Source organism: Amphiura filiformis, chromosome 9 (genome assembly GCF_039555335.1).
Source record: "Amphiura filiformis chromosome 9, Afil_fr2py, whole genome shotgun sequence".
Classification (NCBI taxonomy): domain Eukaryota; kingdom Metazoa; phylum Echinodermata; class Ophiuroidea; order Amphilepidida; family Amphiuridae; genus Amphiura; species Amphiura filiformis.
Genome location: NC_092636.1, coordinates 24,545,930 through 24,564,238, shown reverse-complemented (window position 1 = coordinate 24,564,238; position 18,309 = coordinate 24,545,930). Strand labels below are relative to the sequence as shown.

At 36.3% G+C, this 18,309-nt stretch overlaps 2 protein-coding genes across 2 annotated transcripts in view; both read right to left on the bottom strand.

The window, feature by feature from the left end:
- LOC140160020 (uncharacterized) lies at nucleotides 1-8,418 on the bottom strand. Its single transcript, XM_072183288.1, has 3 exons — nucleotides 7,696-8,418; nucleotides 7,037-7,648; nucleotides 1-312 (listed from the first exon to the last, which is right to left on the bottom strand). Exons 1-3 carry the CDS (start codon nucleotides 8,416-8,418, stop codon nucleotides 1-3), a joined length of 1,647 nt encoding a protein of 548 aa, XP_072039389.1.
- Nucleotides 8,419-17,616: 9,198 nt separating this feature from the next.
- The window catches only part of LOC140160775 (uncharacterized), a 267,538-nt gene continuing 266,845 nt past the window's right edge, over nucleotides 17,617-18,309 (bottom strand). Inside the window, 1 exon segment of the mRNA XM_072184072.1 lies at nucleotides 17,617-18,244. Within this exon segment, the coding sequence (XP_072040173.1) occupies nucleotides 18,192-18,244 (53 nt within the window). The 3' untranslated portion in view covers nucleotides 17,617-18,191.

The window sequence follows — 18,309 nt, the reverse complement described above, 5'->3', positions numbered from 1 at the left end:
CTACAAATAAGAGGGTGCTGACCTACTGGTCAGTGGTGCACCTCCTGGCAAAATAACAAAAGCTGACAATGCTGAGCGGGCAGTGTTAAGTGCAGCATATCCTAATTTATTGTCCAAATGTAGTTCAGTTAAGAAAGTCAACACCCGAGTTATAGTGGTCTGCACTGGATTTGTTTGCTGTCGATGGCAAAAATCCAACCACTTTTGAATGTAGACATTATACTGTTTCTGAGTCGACTTTCTCCACGATGTGAGTAGAATTGGGATAGTCCTCTCCGATATTCCTGTGCTTGAGTAGGATTGCCGGACAATCTGCAAGCCAAAAGAAACAATTTTTTGTTAAGTGGGTGTTGCACCTCCGAGCTTGGTTGTATCAATAAATTTTCAGTTTCAGTTTTTCAGTTTCAGTTTATTTTCACCATACAATATTATACAATCCAAATAATGAAAGAAAACATTGGTGGGGAGACCAAAAAGAGCAAGGCTCGAAATGTATGGTCACCCTAGAAGTTGCAAATGATGATAATTATAGATTACTACCTTAAATAACTACTAAAACATGACAACTACAAACACGGAACAGGACTGGGTAAGTGCAGAACAGGACCGGACAGGACATGTGCAACTAAACACTAAAGTGAAGGCAGTGATGATGGCATATAGCAAACTTCAAGTTATAAAATAAAACAAACCAATTAAGTTACTGGTAATATGACAACAGATATGACTTATATTTTCTTTTAAATACATACAGTGATTTGGCATTCTTTAACTCTTGTAAAATTGTATTCCAAATCAGAGGACCTTGTCTTCTAATTGTATTTCTTGCTAAATCAGTATTGAAATTATACGGACGATAAGATGAGGATATGCGGGTGGGGTAGCTGTGAAAGGACCTATTTTGAATGAAATAATCGGCAAAATTAACAGGAAGGTTATTGGAAGCATAATTGTGCATAAATGAACAAAGGATCAATTTGTGGATGTCATAAATAGTATTAAAATTCTTAAATAAAGGTGGAGTATGCTCGAGCCAGTGAGAATTCGAGCAGATCCTCATAATTCTTTTTTGTTTTAGATGGATTGAGTGGAGATTGGTGTTATTTGAATCTGCCCAAATTAAATTGCAATAAGATAGGTGGGGAAGCACAAGAGTATTGTATAATGAAAACAATGTTTTGGAAGGGAGAACTTCTTTAAGGCGATACAAGATACCACAATACTTAGATAAAATATTAACAACATTTGAAGTATGTTTTGACCAAGTTAAAGACTCGTCTAAGAGAACTCCAAGGAACTTTGTTTGGGAAACTCTGGAGATTTTGGCTCCGTCAATGAAAATATTTAAATCATTATACACACGATTGCTATACCTGTTTTTAAACATAATGTAATTTGTTTTGTCTACATTTAACGACAACTTATTTGATTTAAACCATACAGAAAGCTTATCTAATTCCTGGTTAACAATAGTTATTAAATCAGGGAGGTTAGCATGCTAAACAATAACATTTGTGTCATCTGCATAGGTTACAAAAGCAAGTTTATCAGAAGAAAAAGCAATGTCATTTAGGAAAATGATGAAAAGTAAAGGGCCTAAGACTGAACCCTGGGGCACACCACATGTTATATTACGATATGATGAGTTACATTCATCTAAACAAACATACTGAGTTCTATTGGTAAGGTAACTCTTGAACCACTCGAAGGCACTTCCTCTGATACCATAATGATGTAGTTTATCAAGAAGAATGTGATGATCAATCGTGTCGAAGGCCTTCGAGAGGTCCAAAAAGATGCCCATTGTATGTAATCTTTTATCAAGGTCTGTAGCAATCTTATCATAGGCGGTAATGAGTGCCATATAAGAGGAGAGCTTTTTTCGAAACCAAATTGACAATTATGAAGCAAATTATGACATTCAAGAAATTTATACAATCTTTTATGAATAATACTTTCAAAAATTTTGGAAAACACAGGTAAAACAGATATAGGACGATAATTGTTACATAAAGTAGCATCACCAGATTTGTGAATGGGAACGACACGTGCAATTTTAATTTCATCTGGTACAATACCTGAGCTGATAGACAAATTAAAAACATGACATAAGGGTATTTTAATTAAATCAATAACAATCTTGACAATGTCTGGTTTAACGTCATCAAAACCACTGCTAGTACCAGCTTTAAATGAAGAACAAATATCAACGACTTCCTCAACATCCGTTGGAGATAAGAAAAGAGAGTGCATAGGTGATGGAACTGAATTGAGAAAATCATTGAATTTTGTTGGAGTTGAAGGAATATTACTAGCTAAATTGGGACCAACATTAACAAAGTAATCATTTAAACCATCAGCAATTTGCTGTGAATCGGAAACAATAGAACCATTAATGACAAAAGAATCAGACAAAGGCTTCTTCCTTCTATTACCTAAAAGATCATTCAAGACACCCCAAGTCTTTTTAAGATCACGTTTGTGGACATCAAGTAAGTTACAGTAATACTGCTTTTTAGATGCACGGATAACAGAGGTCAGTTTGTTCTTATAATCTGACAAGGCACGCTTGTTAGAAGCAGTTGGTGATGATCTATACTTTCGGTAGAGTTTGTCCTTTCTGCTGATAGACCTAAGAATTGCCTTGGTGATCCATGGTTTATGAGGAATGCCTTTAGCCCGAGAGATACGTTTGTGCTTAACAGGAAAAGAGCGATTGTACAAATCATTGAATTTTGTAACAAAATTGGAATAGGCTTTACAGAGGTGATGACTCATTCATAATATTATCCCAATCTGTGAGCTGAAGATGATTCTTAAAGCAATTAATATTATCTTGATTAAATGTACGACAATTGATAAATTTAGGACTATGTTTATGTAAATCAATAGCACCAGTAACTTGAAATACGGGATAGTGATCGGTAATGTTATTAACAAAAATACCTGACTTAATCTGCTTACTAAGAACATTTGTGAATATGTTGTCAAGAATACTAGATGAGTTATTAACAATACGTGTAGGACGGTCTATAAGTGGAAACATATCATGAGAATAAAAATTATTGACAAATTCATTAACCTTGTTGTCGGTGTCATAATGAAGAATATCAAGATTGAAGTCACCAGAGATGTAACACAATTTATTTTCAAGTGAAATACGATCGAGACAGTTAGACAAATCAGAATTAAAATAATCAACATTAGTACGATGGGCACGGTAAACATTACCAACAATGATGTTTTTGGATTGTGGAGAAATGATTTCAACAAAAATGGATTCAGAATGATCAATATCATTACGATCGGCTTGAATCAAATTTAAATCGGTCTGGCTTTAAAAGATAATGTATTATGAACATAAAGAGCAGCCCCGCCACTTCTCCTACCTTGACGAGGGATACTTATCAAATTATAATTGGAAATGTCAATCAGGTTAGAATGATCCTCCTTGAACCAGGTCTCGGACAGGGCAATAATCGAAAAGGTGAAATTCAAATTTGAAATAAATGTATTGATAAAATCCTGGTTCTTGTTAAAACTTATACGTACATTTAAATGCAAAATAGAAAACCCAGCTTTAAACGACAAGTTAAAGTCAGATGAAGGATCAAACACATAGTTGCAAGAATTTAAAATGCCAAGGTTTTGAAGGTAATCATGCGATTTGTCATTAATACCAACTTCAAATAAGAAAGGATTGCATTTTAAATCTAACAACTTATTATAATCATAAGAATTATTGAAATAACGAATAGTAAACAAAAATTCACCATCATCAGGAATATGATTAAATGGGAAAATATCACCAGAGCATTTGTAACAGAACCAATTGTCGTCTTCAAGATTACCATAAACACATCTTTTATGATACATAGCTTTACAGAACTTACATTGAATAGAATTGCAATTCACCTTATAAATACACTTATTACATTGATTACACTCAGCCATCACACTACCAACATATAACAAAGAAACACAAGAAACAAAGAAAAAAAAATACACGAAGAAAATCGAAAAATCTAAACAAGAATATGAAATAATAAGAGAATAAATATATGCAAAAAAAAATAAAACTGGGTTGGCGGGTCAGGGACACGGCCAGCACAAAAAAAAGTGATTATTTCATTGGGATATATAGAGAACATAAAAGAGATGAATAAAACATGTTAGTGGGAAATGGAAAAGAAACTCAACAAATGGTGATGAAAAATGACTAAACATACTAAAGGCATAATTAATGATCATGAAAACATATGTCTCAAGCAAACAATGTGTGAAAAGAGATTTGTTGAGGTAAACCTTGTATAATCCAGGTTGAAGTACAGAATCATATTAACATGAGAAGATACTTGATTTAATTTACAACTGCTACGGAACTACTTTGAAAAACAGTGATTATATCGGTGACGAAAATATTGTAGGCACCAGAGGGTTAGACCTCTAACGTTTCTGAAATAGCATGTTAATTAATCATCAAAACATTAATAGTAATATTAATAGCACTGATATTTAAATATATCGAATTAGAGTCAGTCGGATATCCTTTGCAAAAATTTGATGATGATTCAAGTCATTTCTGAAAGTCATATGGAGCTATTTAGAATGGCACAATAGAGACAGAAGCTCAGTGCAGTATTAATCAGAAACATAGAGATTATTGTCAATAAATAGCTTAACTTCAGTTCCTACTGTCTTGATAACAGCTAGCCTTCTTGCCATCCGCGATTGCTTGTCTCTTGATCGGCAAAAGCTGCTGTCTTCGCATCTGCAATTCCCTGGGTAGATGAGGAGATATTCCAAATCTGCCTCATGGATTTCTTCAAACGAGGGGCCAATCGGAGCACATGGTCCCGATCTTTCATCTGAATAAATTTGGCGATGATTGGGTCTGGCTTAGATTGGTCACTGCGCTTAGAGGGAGACGGTGGCAGTTAGCAAAGAGAGTTGTTTCTGAGTTCTCGTACTTTAACTCATCCTTCAGAAAAAAAGGCAATATGAATATGAGACAAAATCAGTCAAAATTAGCAACGGAAGTCTTTAAAAACACATACCAAGCAGATGTGAATGGTCAGGAGAGTTCCAATAATCAGATGTAGTAAAAATGTAGCATAAAGAATCCCGTTATCAGTCACATAGCTGGGCCATACACGACGACACAAAATTAAACGTGTGTACTAGTGTCCACCATCAATTCTCTCTTGTAGATCATCAATTTGGTATTTGAGGTAATATGATAGGATCAGCTATTAACAACCTCAACATCTTTGAAAACCATGCTTGTGTTGGCCATTTAGGTAGAACCATGAGTACTTCTGCTGTATCATTCTCTATTTTTTGTAAACATTTCCCGATCAAACAAAACGGTGGAAATGCATAGCCATACCAACCTGACCAATCACTCAAAAATGCATCTATCTTCTCCGCCCCTGGGTCTGGCTTCCACGATATATATCGTGACATTTGCTTGTTTAATCTGGATGCAAAAAGATCTATGTCTGGGGTGGCCAAACTCCTGACAAATCTTGGAGAAAATTGTTGGATGTAACATCCACTCAGTTTGGTCACTGAATTTTCTTGATTTTTGGTCAGCAACTACATTCTGTACACCTGGCAAATGCTCAGCTGATATCCAAATGTTTCTGGAAATACACCATTCCCATATTTCTTTTGCTAGTTCATTACATGTTACCGATTTAGTACCACCCATATTTCTAATATACGCTACAGCAGTGGTATTGTCTACCTTTAGTCGCACATGTATACTATGCATATTGCTGCAAAAGCGATTTGATTGCTAAAAATGCAGCCAGAAGCTCAAGATAGTTTATTTCATTGTTTTGGGCTATACATGCCTCTTGTGGGTTCCATCTACCACCAATAACAACATTACCATCTGTTGCCCCCCATCCGGCCCCTGATGCATCACTTTCTAAAGTTAATGTGGGCTTTCCTTTATCCAGGTCACGAAACATAACGTCTACATTGTCAATCCACCAATGCAGCTCGGCATGAGCTGCCTCTGACAATTTCATTGATCTATCAAAATGACCAAAATTTTTCTTCAATGCTTTGGTCTTTTCCTTTTCCAGTTGCCTATACTAGAGGGCGCCATATTGAACAGCTGGTAATGCCGCTACTAGTTTCCCTATTACCATAGCCACTAGTCTTACACTTGGGAACAATGTGTCAAGTAACTGTTTACAAACCAGCTTTATTTCCTCTTTTTGGCTTGAGGTAATTCTACTCTCATTTTGGTTGAGTCAATAATAAATCCTAAAAACTCGATCCTCTGAACCGGAGTAAATATTGATTTATCAGGATGTATTGAGAACCCCAGCTCTGTCAACAGCTGTGAGGTACTGTTAATTGCCTGTTCTGTATCTTCACTGGAACTTGAAACTATAAGAGTATCATCTATATAGCCCATAATACTATGTCCAAGTTCACGTAACTTGGCAAAAGGAGGTTTTAGCACTTTGGTAAATATTCTAGGGCCCGAAGAGAGTCCATTTGGTAAGACACAATATTGGTAAAGCTGACCTTTCCACATGAATTTCAAAAACTTCCTGTGATCATTTGCTATAGGAATATGATAATATGCATCCCGTAGATCAATTGAGGCCATATAACAGTTTCGGGATATCAAGGTCACAGCCGTTTCAAATCTATCCATTTTAAAATGGTTATACTTCAGATACTTATTGAGATCCGATAAATCCAAGATCATACGGTAGCCACCTGATTTCTTAGGCCTAGTAAATATGTTAGATATGAATTGTCCATATTCAAATGTTGTCTTTACTATGACATTTTTCTCTATCAATCTGATCAATTCTGCATCAACGGCCTCAACTTCTTGTGTTTTTAATCTATATGGCCGCGGCATGCAGAACTGAAAAGGTGGCGAGCCTTCAAATTCTAATTTATACCCCGAAACGGCTTCCAAAATGGAGTTATCATTTGTAATTTCTCTCCATTTGTTTAGCCTCAACTGACCTACAGAAAGTTGTTTTATTTCAGGCAATCTTACCTGCTTTGCTTTGTCTGCAGTCTTTACTGTTTCTTGGGCTGTGACTGTGTCGCCTGATTCGGTGGGAACCTGGCTTGGTTCTGGAACTTGGGTCTCTGTTGATACTGGTATTGGCATTGAGTCATTTGAGCTGCTTTCAGTAGCTGCTGATAGACATTCTTCCCTAAAAAAGGGTTGGCAAATGTGCTTGCAGCCGATTTGCCACCTCTTGCCGGATTGCCATCCAGCCACATGGTAGGGGGCGCTGTTGTGGTGGTTGTAGAATTTCTTCCTAAATGGGTGACCAGCATAATTACTAGTAAATGTGCGACCGCCATAAGCATAACCACGCATCACACCAGCTGCTTTTTGTTCTTCATCAAGATCTTTTACTGTTTTAGACAGCTGATCCCCAAAAAGCCACTCAGTTGGCTTTACAGTTGGTTTGCACAAATGAACATATCTCTTATTTAACTCGGGCTTGATGAGTTCTTTCCTGAGATTATTCATTTCAAAGTATGCATGGGCTATCAAGGCTAGCCCTTCTTCTTGTTCTTGTGACGGTTTTGGCGTCTTGGCCATGGCAATAAGCCCTTTTACCATAGGCTTCATTGCATTTTGGATCTTAACATCCTTGGAGCGTGTGGCGGAGAGAGATGGTCCCAAATAGGGGGGTTTACCTTGGGCACCCGTAAAGTAGGACAGTTCTTCGGTTTTTGGTATCTATCATACGCCTTAGTTTTTGCCTCCTCGGCCATGTCTGACACCATCAGACAACTTACAGCATTTGCTGTTTTTTGTCTGATAGGTTCACCTTCCTCCAACGGAATAGCAAAACGCTGGGCAAACCCAATGTCCATCCCCTCAGTATCTACCTGAGAGCCACTGGCAGTGGTATTTGACTTATCAATATCATTCACATCGCCCTTTTTTGATTCTACGGCTGTCCCAACAGTGCTTCCACTTGGTTCGTCCTCATCATTATATTCACTGTCCGAAATAGCATGATCATGAAGGTCAATGAATCTATACATCCCCGATTTATCGGCGAGTGTATCACCAGGCATGCCATCACTGGTAACTGAACTGTTATCGTCCATGTCCCCAACAGGAGGAGTCAACAGCTGTATTATCATGTTTTGGAAAGCTGTTTGCTGCTTATGTTGAATGTCCATTGTTTGGGCTAACTTCCCAATTTCATTCTGCATATTAGTAATGTCCGTACCGGAGCTGCTTACAGCCTTGGTCGGAGTTTTAACAGCTTTCTTCAGCGGCGCCTTAGCGCTGTTCGCCTTTGCCTTTGCTGTGGGAATCGGCTTCTTGGCTGCCGAATTCGGCAGTAAGACTTCCTTTTGGCCGTTTCCACCGCTCGGCGTGGAATCTTCAACCCGAGTTTTCTCCATTTCAGAGAATGACAATCTCGGATACTTTATATATCTGATTGCAAATATATATAAGAATGATAATCTCCAAGCTTAGTCGAAGATTATTCTGTAAATTATGTATTTTCTTGCAAGAAAATATCTTATATCGACAACGAAATGTGCTTCACACACACGTTGCACAAACGTTCTGACCACGCGTGCACAAACGGGATCTCACGGAATCTCGAACGAAGTTACGAGATAAAATACTGCACGGAGCATCGCGCTCGACGTGTGTACACATAAGCTGACATCCACGGGATATGTTAGCAATCGATCGATGAACTCTGAATAAAACCGGGTCAACCCGGTTTTAATATAAAAAGTTAAATTTTACTGTTATTAAAGCACTTCAGTCTTTTACGTGGCATTATAATTATGCAAAAAGTAGAAATCCGAGTAAAATTGTTCTGACCAATAAAGCCCTTTTTGGAAGCTTGAAGACTGAGGGCTCTGGCAAATTTGTCTGTCCCTCACTTACATACTACATACATACTACAACATTTATAAAGCACCTTTTCAAGAAAGTTTCAAAGCGCTGGTAAGTAAAACACAAAAGATCAAAAATATAAACATTAAGCAATAATTAAATATAACAATGGTGACGTACATGTATCATGAGAAGTACAAAGAGTTTATGGAAAACAAAAAAAACAAAAAACTTAGTATATTATGCCAGTTTGCTTGAGTTCGCTTTAATCTTTCATGACCGACTATAGAGGTTATCCGTGTTCTATAAGCTGCATATCCTACCAGCGACTGCTATACCTTCTTTAAGACTTTCAAAAGAAGTACCTGCATGTGCAACCATGACTGTTTCAAAATAGCCCGCCAAAGTCATGCAGGTAACTCTGAGGTCGTGCATTGAATTTGTTTGAATAAGGAATACTACGGGAACCAGCGCCTTTTGTTAGAAGTCACGCATGAGTAAAGTGGATAACCTCTATTAAAGAAGTATTTCATGATTCTAGCACCCTCTTTTTATGGTATGTTTCAGTTGATATGCATGAAAAAAAAGCTTATTCCCAAAGTTTCAGTTGATTCAGATTTTGTGTTGATAATACAAATTAGATGGTATTTTTGCCAATGTGAGAGGTTTCCGATGGTAATATCAGAAAAGTGGGGAATAAGGCTGTGGATCACAAAATGCCCCTGTAAGCGTTCGAGAGGGATGTAATTAGGTCAAATACAGTAATACAGAGGGAAAAATGCTTTTTTTAATCGTACAACCTTTGATATTATTTTGAATATGATAAATACTATTACTAATCGATATCTTGATCAGACAATATTGAATATTATGATAATATCCTAATCAATATGTTGATCAAATAATGATATCTACTTTGATTAAAAATAATTACTACAGTTCACAATTAGCAAAGGGTGAGAACATATGTGTAAATCCCGGGGGGTTGGGGAATAAATCCTCCCCCATATTTTGAAAAGGGATGGTCTGTACAATCATCCCCCAATGTCGACGGCTGTATGTGGGTTTCTGACCAAATTAACCTCAAGTGCAATTTTATGTGGTCGCCACACAAATTTATTCCACTTTTGCACCATTTTTCACCATTTTAGATTCAATATGGCAAAATATTTCATGCCCGATTTGCTTATTTGTAAAATAAACTTATAAGAATTTTTTTCCAACTCATCCCCATGTCAAAAAGTAATCTACACCGCTGGCAAAATTACATGTATGAAACCTTCCACTTGTACAGTAGTCAAATCTTGCTCAAGTGTTACAAATGCAAAACTAAATGTGGGGGTGCATGTGTATAGCACATGAACTTTGGGCCAGAGTCAACAAAAGCTACTGTTGTTGTTGTGAGACCAAAAATGTTTTTCAAAACACTCCCCATTGTGCATTGTTGTTTATTACATGTTGATGCAATCAGCTTGGCAAATTCCTGGAACATAAATATATTGTTTGCTAGCTATGTTAAGAGCAAACAATGAAAATTATTTACAGAAAGTGATATGGATCAAGGCAAATGAGTTCAATGTTGTAAAAAATGATTCAGTAGGTACAAGCCACAGTTATGTTTTATTGAACAAGGTGAGAATAATTCTGGTATAACTTGCGCACAAGTATAACCCTAACCATAACCTAACCCTAAAACACAGGGTGCACAGGGTAAACCAGAATTGTATCTAAAACACCGGGTGTGCAGGGTAAAACCAGAATTGTACCCAAATTATCTAAAATATCCTAATTAACCATAATAATATCTTTGTGAATGATAGAAGCATATCATAGTGAAGGAAAATCTAACCGTGAAATTGCAAGATTATTGAATATTGACGAGGGATCTGTTCGATATAATTTGAGAAAAAAGGAGATTCATGGCTTAATGGACAATCGCCCGAAAAAACAACAACACCAAGATAATAATAACAACCGAACCCAAATAGCGTTTGTATCAAACATTGTTGATGATGACCAGCAGTGCAGTCGGGATAACTGCAAGTCGATCATGATAACTTTTTGATAGCAACAGGGTATTGACATTATAATGAGTCTCATTAAACAGCACCGCCACTTTTTTCAATGGAATTTTACTGTGTAATTTACCGAAAAATAAGGATATTTTTCCTTTATTTATTTTTGTAATAAATGATGGTTCCAGGTTCCTGCAATTATGACTATTATTGATTGAAGGGTTTATATTTTAGTGACAGTTAGGTTTGATACGTTTTCCATTTGTAGTATCATTACAATTTAACATTTTCTGCAGTTACAGGGGTGCGGAAAGACATTTCAATGCGGGAGTATGCACAGGCACAACACCTAGATGTTGATTTTCATATGCCAAACTTAATTATCAATTATCTGCTATCTTTTAATAAAAATTAATTTTAAAATAATGTAGCAAGCAAGTACATGTAAATGACATGATTTGAAAGAACTGAGAACTTGAAATGCCGGCAACATAGGGAGAGAACTGTTGCGAGTAAGTTGGTCATAGTAACTAACATTTTGGAAGTGCCTCCTTTGGACCAGATATCTTTCACATTACATATCCATCATTTTCCTTTTTCAGTTTTTATTTACACACCGCGGTTGCTTTCTTTAATGTTACACAAACTGTAAACCAAGGAGGCAAAGTGGCCCAGCAGTCTAAGTTAGCAACATGTTGTGCATTTTATCAAGGCTCTCTCTCCTATTGCCAAGGTGTACAATTGGGTACTGGCTTTATTCCACAACTTTATTCGTGCTGTGGAGGGGGTTTAGTGACCCCCCTAAAGCAATATTACATCACTTCAAATGAGATGGACACTCTGGCCTGTGAACACAGGGTCATCCTCTTTTTAGACCAAATAAAGTTACACAGAGACAAGAAAGTACAGTTTAAATAATAAACATTTTATTATACAATGATCAATGCATAGTGTTACAATATGACAGTTCATATTAGCCTCACCCAAACCATTTCTTTTGAGTGTCAAAATCAATTAGAGATAAATTAAATAAAGTTTTAAAAATTAAGGAATTAAAAATTCCATAATTGCTTGTCAAATTCTTGAAATTTAATACAATAGCATAATTAGAATGAGTTACAAATAGAAGAGAAACAAGGTACTATTTATTGCAGTTTCATTCATTCCCCTTTACTATTTCAAACAACATAGTGCACGTTAGTATCCATTGGTTACTGGATCAAGCCTACGCTCATTTCGAATTATGATAGGCTTTGTGTTGTGATCATTTCGATCAGTGGTTCATAACAAAGAAAGCGTGAGCCAGTTGACCTAGCAACGCTCATATTCTAACGTGCACTTCGACAGCAAATAGGTCTCCATAAGTTTGATGTCTCAGTGGTACAAAGACGTATCTCCGATAGCTGTGCTATACATGAGTACATTCAAAGCACATTACATACCCTAAAGAGTATATGAGTGCATGTGTACGAGATTCATATCACCTGCAATCATACACAGAGCAGCAAATGGAGATATGTCTTTCTACTGCAAAGCCATCAAATTTTGTAGTTTTGAAGGAAACAAAATCAAATTTTATTAGTGATATTTGAACAGCTCTGTATAGTATAGCACCAAGAGGAGTTCTATGGCCTTCAAAATACATAAAACATTGAATGGAATCTATTCTGAGCTGTTTGTAAAATAAATCTCTACATACCCTTATTCCTACTATGAATACTATCTGGTAGTAGTACCATATTAAAGCATCATCTATACTGTACATGTCGTAAATATGAATGGATGGTTGTGTCAGATCGACCAACCCAAAATGACGATAAATATCATTGCATGGACTTTTAGGTATTTTTAACTTTTCCAAGTTGACCTTACATGAACTTTTCTTCCAAATTGAACCTTTCTTGATACTTTTAAAGAATGTTGATAAAAAAAAAGTAAGCCTTTTGGTGCAGGATGTATGTCAGTGGTTGCATCAAACCCTGTCATTTGAGCTTTTTAAATCCATCTCAAAAGTGAATATAGGGATTCTTTATAATGTTGGGCACTGACAAAATGCATTTGTTATTGACCATGTTACCGTATTGTTTGTAATAAACGCCCCGGGGGCGTTGCATTTTTCCAAAAGGGGGGCGTGAATTGTCATTGAAAAAAGCTTGAAAATCAGGTTCAATTTCCCGATGGTGCTCCTATTAAAAGGAGGGACTATACATGATGGCGGCGCCCACTGAAAATGATATTTTCGTGAGAATTCAACAAAATTACACCTGTAAGTGCATGGAATTAGTGAAATGCTACCATAATTGGCAATGAAATGGATGGGAGTTGAGTCATCACAGGTTTTGTCCATTCAATTTAGCGATCGTGACTGATGACTGATGCAAGTTTTAAGCTTACCTACACGATATGCGATGGATGGCATGGAAATGCTTGCATTTTGTCAATTTTTCACAGAAAAATTGGAGGGGGGGGCGTTTATTAGAGGGGGAGCGTTTATTACAAACAATACGGTATATATGTGAATATTGACTGCCGAGTGCCAGAAGTGGGCAAGTGCAATAGCTGTCATGTGTAGACGAGTACAAATACACATGTGTGTGTGTATCAATTGCAAAATGTTCACAGGGCAGCTATTGCACTTACTGAGCAGTCGATATGCAAGATTTTCATGACTTAATAGCCTCTTGCGTTCATTCAGCCAAATTCATCAATACAGGGAGTCTGGTTTGCGAGAATCATAATTGAGTCTCCAGAAATCATGCACATTCTGCATGCAGTGCAGTAAGTTATTACAACCAGTCATAGATGAGATGGAACCAATTTTGATTCACAAAAATTGAGTCCCTGAAATATTCCTGATTTATATAATAGTCCGTGACTACAAAAATGTCATACAAATGTTACATAAAGCAATGAGAGAGAATAAAATGTTAATATAAATTTATTTAAAAAAATAACTACATCCTCTTTTCGTCAAATTGCTAATTAAATAAAACTAGTGTAAGATTACAAAATGCCTATGTACACTGCAATTTAATATGACATCACAATAATACAGCTAAAAAGTTACGGTTCTCACAATACACATAAAATGACACTTTTTTTTGTTTATTTAACAATACTGTAATATGTTTGCACCATGGTTTTATGAATATCTAGTATGAAATAGTATTGACCTCGCATTGACCTGTAGTGTTGAGTTCTAATCATTCTTTTCCCTACACTGGTCGTATATACGGTAATACAAGATTTCCATCATAGAAATAGAAGCCAATACATGTCATTATTATGTTTTGATGAATCCAAGTGTGTGAAAATATTGGATCCAAAACACAGTTATGATAAAATTGGATGCTTTACACCCAATATTTATTTGTCTCGCTATGAGTTTTAAAATACTGGACTCGACTAAATCTTGTGACTCCAATATTTTAAAACTCATAGCTTGACCAATAAATATGGGCTCAATCGATCCTATTTTATATCACAAGTAAACAATTGAATATTTCTTATTTCCATAATATTTTAATAACCCTGGCAAATTGGCAAAAAATGACACAAAATTATCTAAAACCCAGCCCATACCAATATCAATAAATATCCCCCCATTCCCGACTAAAAAAATAACCAAATAAAATTATTGTTGCAGAAAGCATGACTGTCTACACACATATATCTACAACGTTTCTAGTATCAAATTGAACTTTTCTAAAAATAAATACTTTGTATTGGTAGTTTTTTACTGTACATTTTTTTGCTGTATATATATTTTTTCTGTTATTTTTTGTAGTTAATTGTTATGATACCAGAAGACATTGTTTTCTGTTCACAAAACATGAGACACTATTATCACATCGCACATACAACAATGATATGGTATAACACTCATTTCATTATTATACCAATCACTAACGCTGGTTTCATACTTTCTGCTGCTTGGCGCTGAGCAGTGTGATGCTTCATCATGCTGCTTGCCCTTTTCTACAAGCGGACCGGCACACCGCGGACCGGCACACCGCCGAGCGGCATGCCGATGTTGTAGCCAACATCGCCAAAAACCGTATCATGTTCACATACGTCAGAGTGGCATCGCTCCTAAGTTGACTTGAATTGAACTCCTAGCGATGCTGCCGCTTGGGCAAAGCGGCAGAGTTATCGATATCATCTTGCCGCTGATCACCGCTAGCGTTTCTGGTATGACTGCACAGTGAAGCAAAATCGTCATCAGAGCGGCAGAGCGGCAAGCGGTAGGAAAGTATGAAACCAGCATAAGACCTCACCCACACAAATTGAAGATCAAATAGTTTTTCTATTTACAGTGTTTTTGGATACATATTGGTCTTCTCTCCCAAGTCAAAATGCAGCACTTGCTATGTTAGTTATACTGCCTTGGGCTATTCCACCATATGGAAGACATGACTTTAATCTCCCACACAGGGGGTGCAGATTTCAAATGGAGTCACCCGTTTAGGTAACCCCATTTGAAATTCACACCCCCTGTGTGGAGGTTAAGGTCATGTCTTCCAATGGGGGTGTATGGATTTCGACTGGAATAGCCCATTTTGTGTTTTTGTCAGTCTGTTCCCAATTTACAAATATTATCAGGGATGACAGGGAGTATATAAGATTGGGAACGGACAGCTAAAGAATCAGGTGTGTACCAGAAACCCTACCTAGTTGGGTTGTTCCCCTGCCCGATTCTCCCATAAATTAAGATTCACATCCAGAACTTATCCGAGAAGCAACATAAAAAGGATAGGTATAGGTAACAAGCAGCATTAACAATTGTATGCATATACATTCCAACGTCAACTTGTCATCAATGTTAGTAGTCACTGGTTTTGTCATAACCCCATAAGAACTACCTGCCTATTGGTCAAAATGAAGTTTTCATTATCAATTGGACCAATCAGCAACATTGTTAGAATAATTTCACCACGCAAAAACATTGGGGTGAAATATTCTGATTGGTGATTTAAGTGAAGATATCACATAATTGACCAATCAGAGGCAATGTTAGATCGGCAGGTAGTGCTCAGGGGGTTAAAAAAGTTTTGATATGATTAACATATCTTACTTGTATGAATACGGCAATATATTTTTCACTTTTTTTTTTCTTTTCTCGTCAAGACAGAAGTCGGCAACACAATGTAAAATTTACACTGGTGTTTACTAGTTGCAACTTAGATTACTTGTCGAGTGCAGGCAGTGTTTTGAGAACAATAAATATTTGTCCAACTTTTGATCAATAACAACAAGTTTTGAAAAATAAAATACAATCTTACCTAGTACATTATACAATTTACACAAATGCCCACCCTCTCTCATCCCAAAAGCGTGTATCACTAAAAACATACAAAGCTTCCAATCTTCTAATCACTCGGCATATAGTCTATATTTACATAACTGATACACGCCTACACACATATGAAATGAAACAGATTTTTCATCAAAATTTATGATAAAAATTTCCAGCAGCATGTTTGCCAAACAACTACAACATCTATTGCTTCTTTGCTTTCCACATTTGTTTATTTTACCCTAAAAAAACAACCGATGGGTACCAGTAAATAGGGATTCATAATTATGTTAAAATGCAGTTAGAATTTGGTCAGCCTACCACCCAATCACTTCAAGCAGTCACTGGATTAAAGATCTTTTTAGAACTACAATCTGCATTGTAGATATGCCATTCCATAAATATGATTATTCACCTTTGATTTGAGATCTATTATTTACACCGATGGGCTATTACAGTTGAAATCACACCCCCTATGGAAGATGTTACCTTAATCTCTCTCACACAGGGGTGTAGATTTCCAATGGAGTCACCTATTCAGGTATAACCCCATTTGAAATGTTCATTCCCTGTGTGGAAGAATAAGGTAATGTCTACCACAGGGGGTGTATGGATTTCAACTGGAATATCCCATTTTGGAGCAGACAACACTAAATGGGTAGCCCCATTTGAAATTCACACTCCCTGTGTGGGAGATTAAGGTCATGTCTTCCATAGGGGGTGTATGGATTTCAACTGGAATAACCCATTTTGGAGCAGACGACACTAAATGGGTGGCTCCATTTGAAATTCACACTCCCTGTGTGGATGATCAAGGTCATGTCTTCCATAGGGGTTGTATGGATTTCAACTGAAATAGCCCAATTTATTAAGTCTTCACATTTTATAAAATTGGAAATCAAAAAAGTAATAGATGTGTGTAGTTCATTTTGTTGATGATAAACATCAACAACAATAATAACAAATAAAACAATACATGTAGCACTGTCACTATAAATACAATTACACATTTGAATTGAGCTACAAATAATTACATCAACAAACACAAATGATCTAGTTGCTATGGTAACTTAGTTACCATCATTATGGTATCACCCAGCAAACACAAAAATGGTTTTTTGGTCAAAACTTTTTAATAACATTTTAATGTGTCGAGTTATATAAAGGTCATGAAAACGTTTTTAAAATGTTTAATATGAAAAAACATTTTAAAAGTGTTGTCAATATTTTATTGTAAAATATTTTCTGGCAAACATTTTGGAAAATATTTTGTCAACACTGAAATAATTTTTATGTCATGTTTTTTAATGTTATTAAAAAGGTTTTTTTAAATCTTTTCTGTAAAATGTTTTATGTTTGCTGGGATAATCACCATGACAATTAATTGTACGAAGGAGAACCACATGAAGATTTCTCACATTAACAAAAAAAAAAAAAAAATGTATTTTGATACATACATAATTGTTACACACTACCCTCTTGTCAGTGTTCCTGCTAAGGCCATTTTGGCACATGATTGGCCCAGCGCTCAATGCAGACCACTGGACCAAAAATGTCCCTCCCAGATAAAATTGGCCCAACAAAAAATCCTTTGGGAACACTGCCCCTTGTTATAAGATGGAGGAAGCAAAACTTTAACGACAGTGACTTCACAAAATAAAATTAAACATCTTCTAATAAATACAAATGTCTTTGTTATATCACCAAAGTAGTTGTACAAATCAATCCTATTTTTTGGTGAACTTCTGCATATTTTACAAACATCCACAAATTTTTCCAAAATCTTAAATTTTGTCTGTGCTCAAATGGAATATATTGCTTATGTGCAAAATTTACAAAGTCAAGTCAAGTGAATCTGCAGAGGTAAGATTGTGACCACTGGTTCAAATCCTAGATTCAAGTTGATTCAGAAAGTGATCTCTTAAGTCCTTCACATGGTTCCCCTTCTCTCAGCTCATATAATAATACCCCCACCCACCCTCCCTCCCATCTTGCCTAGGTGTTTGGTATGTTAGATGTCAGGTAGTACGTCACTCCGCCTATTTGTAAAATGTGGTGGACCACCTGTGTAAGCAAGAGAGAAATGAAAATTGGGTTAATGACCTCATATGCAGATTTGATTTAGCATT

Excerpts from the sequence above, each read along its gene's own strand:
- LOC140160020 (XM_072183288.1), bottom strand. The coding sequence starts at position 8,418 with ATGGAGAAAACTCGGGTTGAAGATTCCACGCCGAGCGGTGGAAACGGC. Across the intron at positions 7,649-7,695 it reads CTACTTTACGGGTGCCCAAG|GATGTTAAGATCCAAAATGC; the intron begins GTAAACCCCCCT and ends ACACGCTCCAAG. Across the intron at positions 313-7,036 it reads CTGCAGACAAAGCAAAGCAG|ATTGTCCGGCAATCCTACTC; the intron begins GTAAGATTGCCT and ends TTTGGCTTGCAG.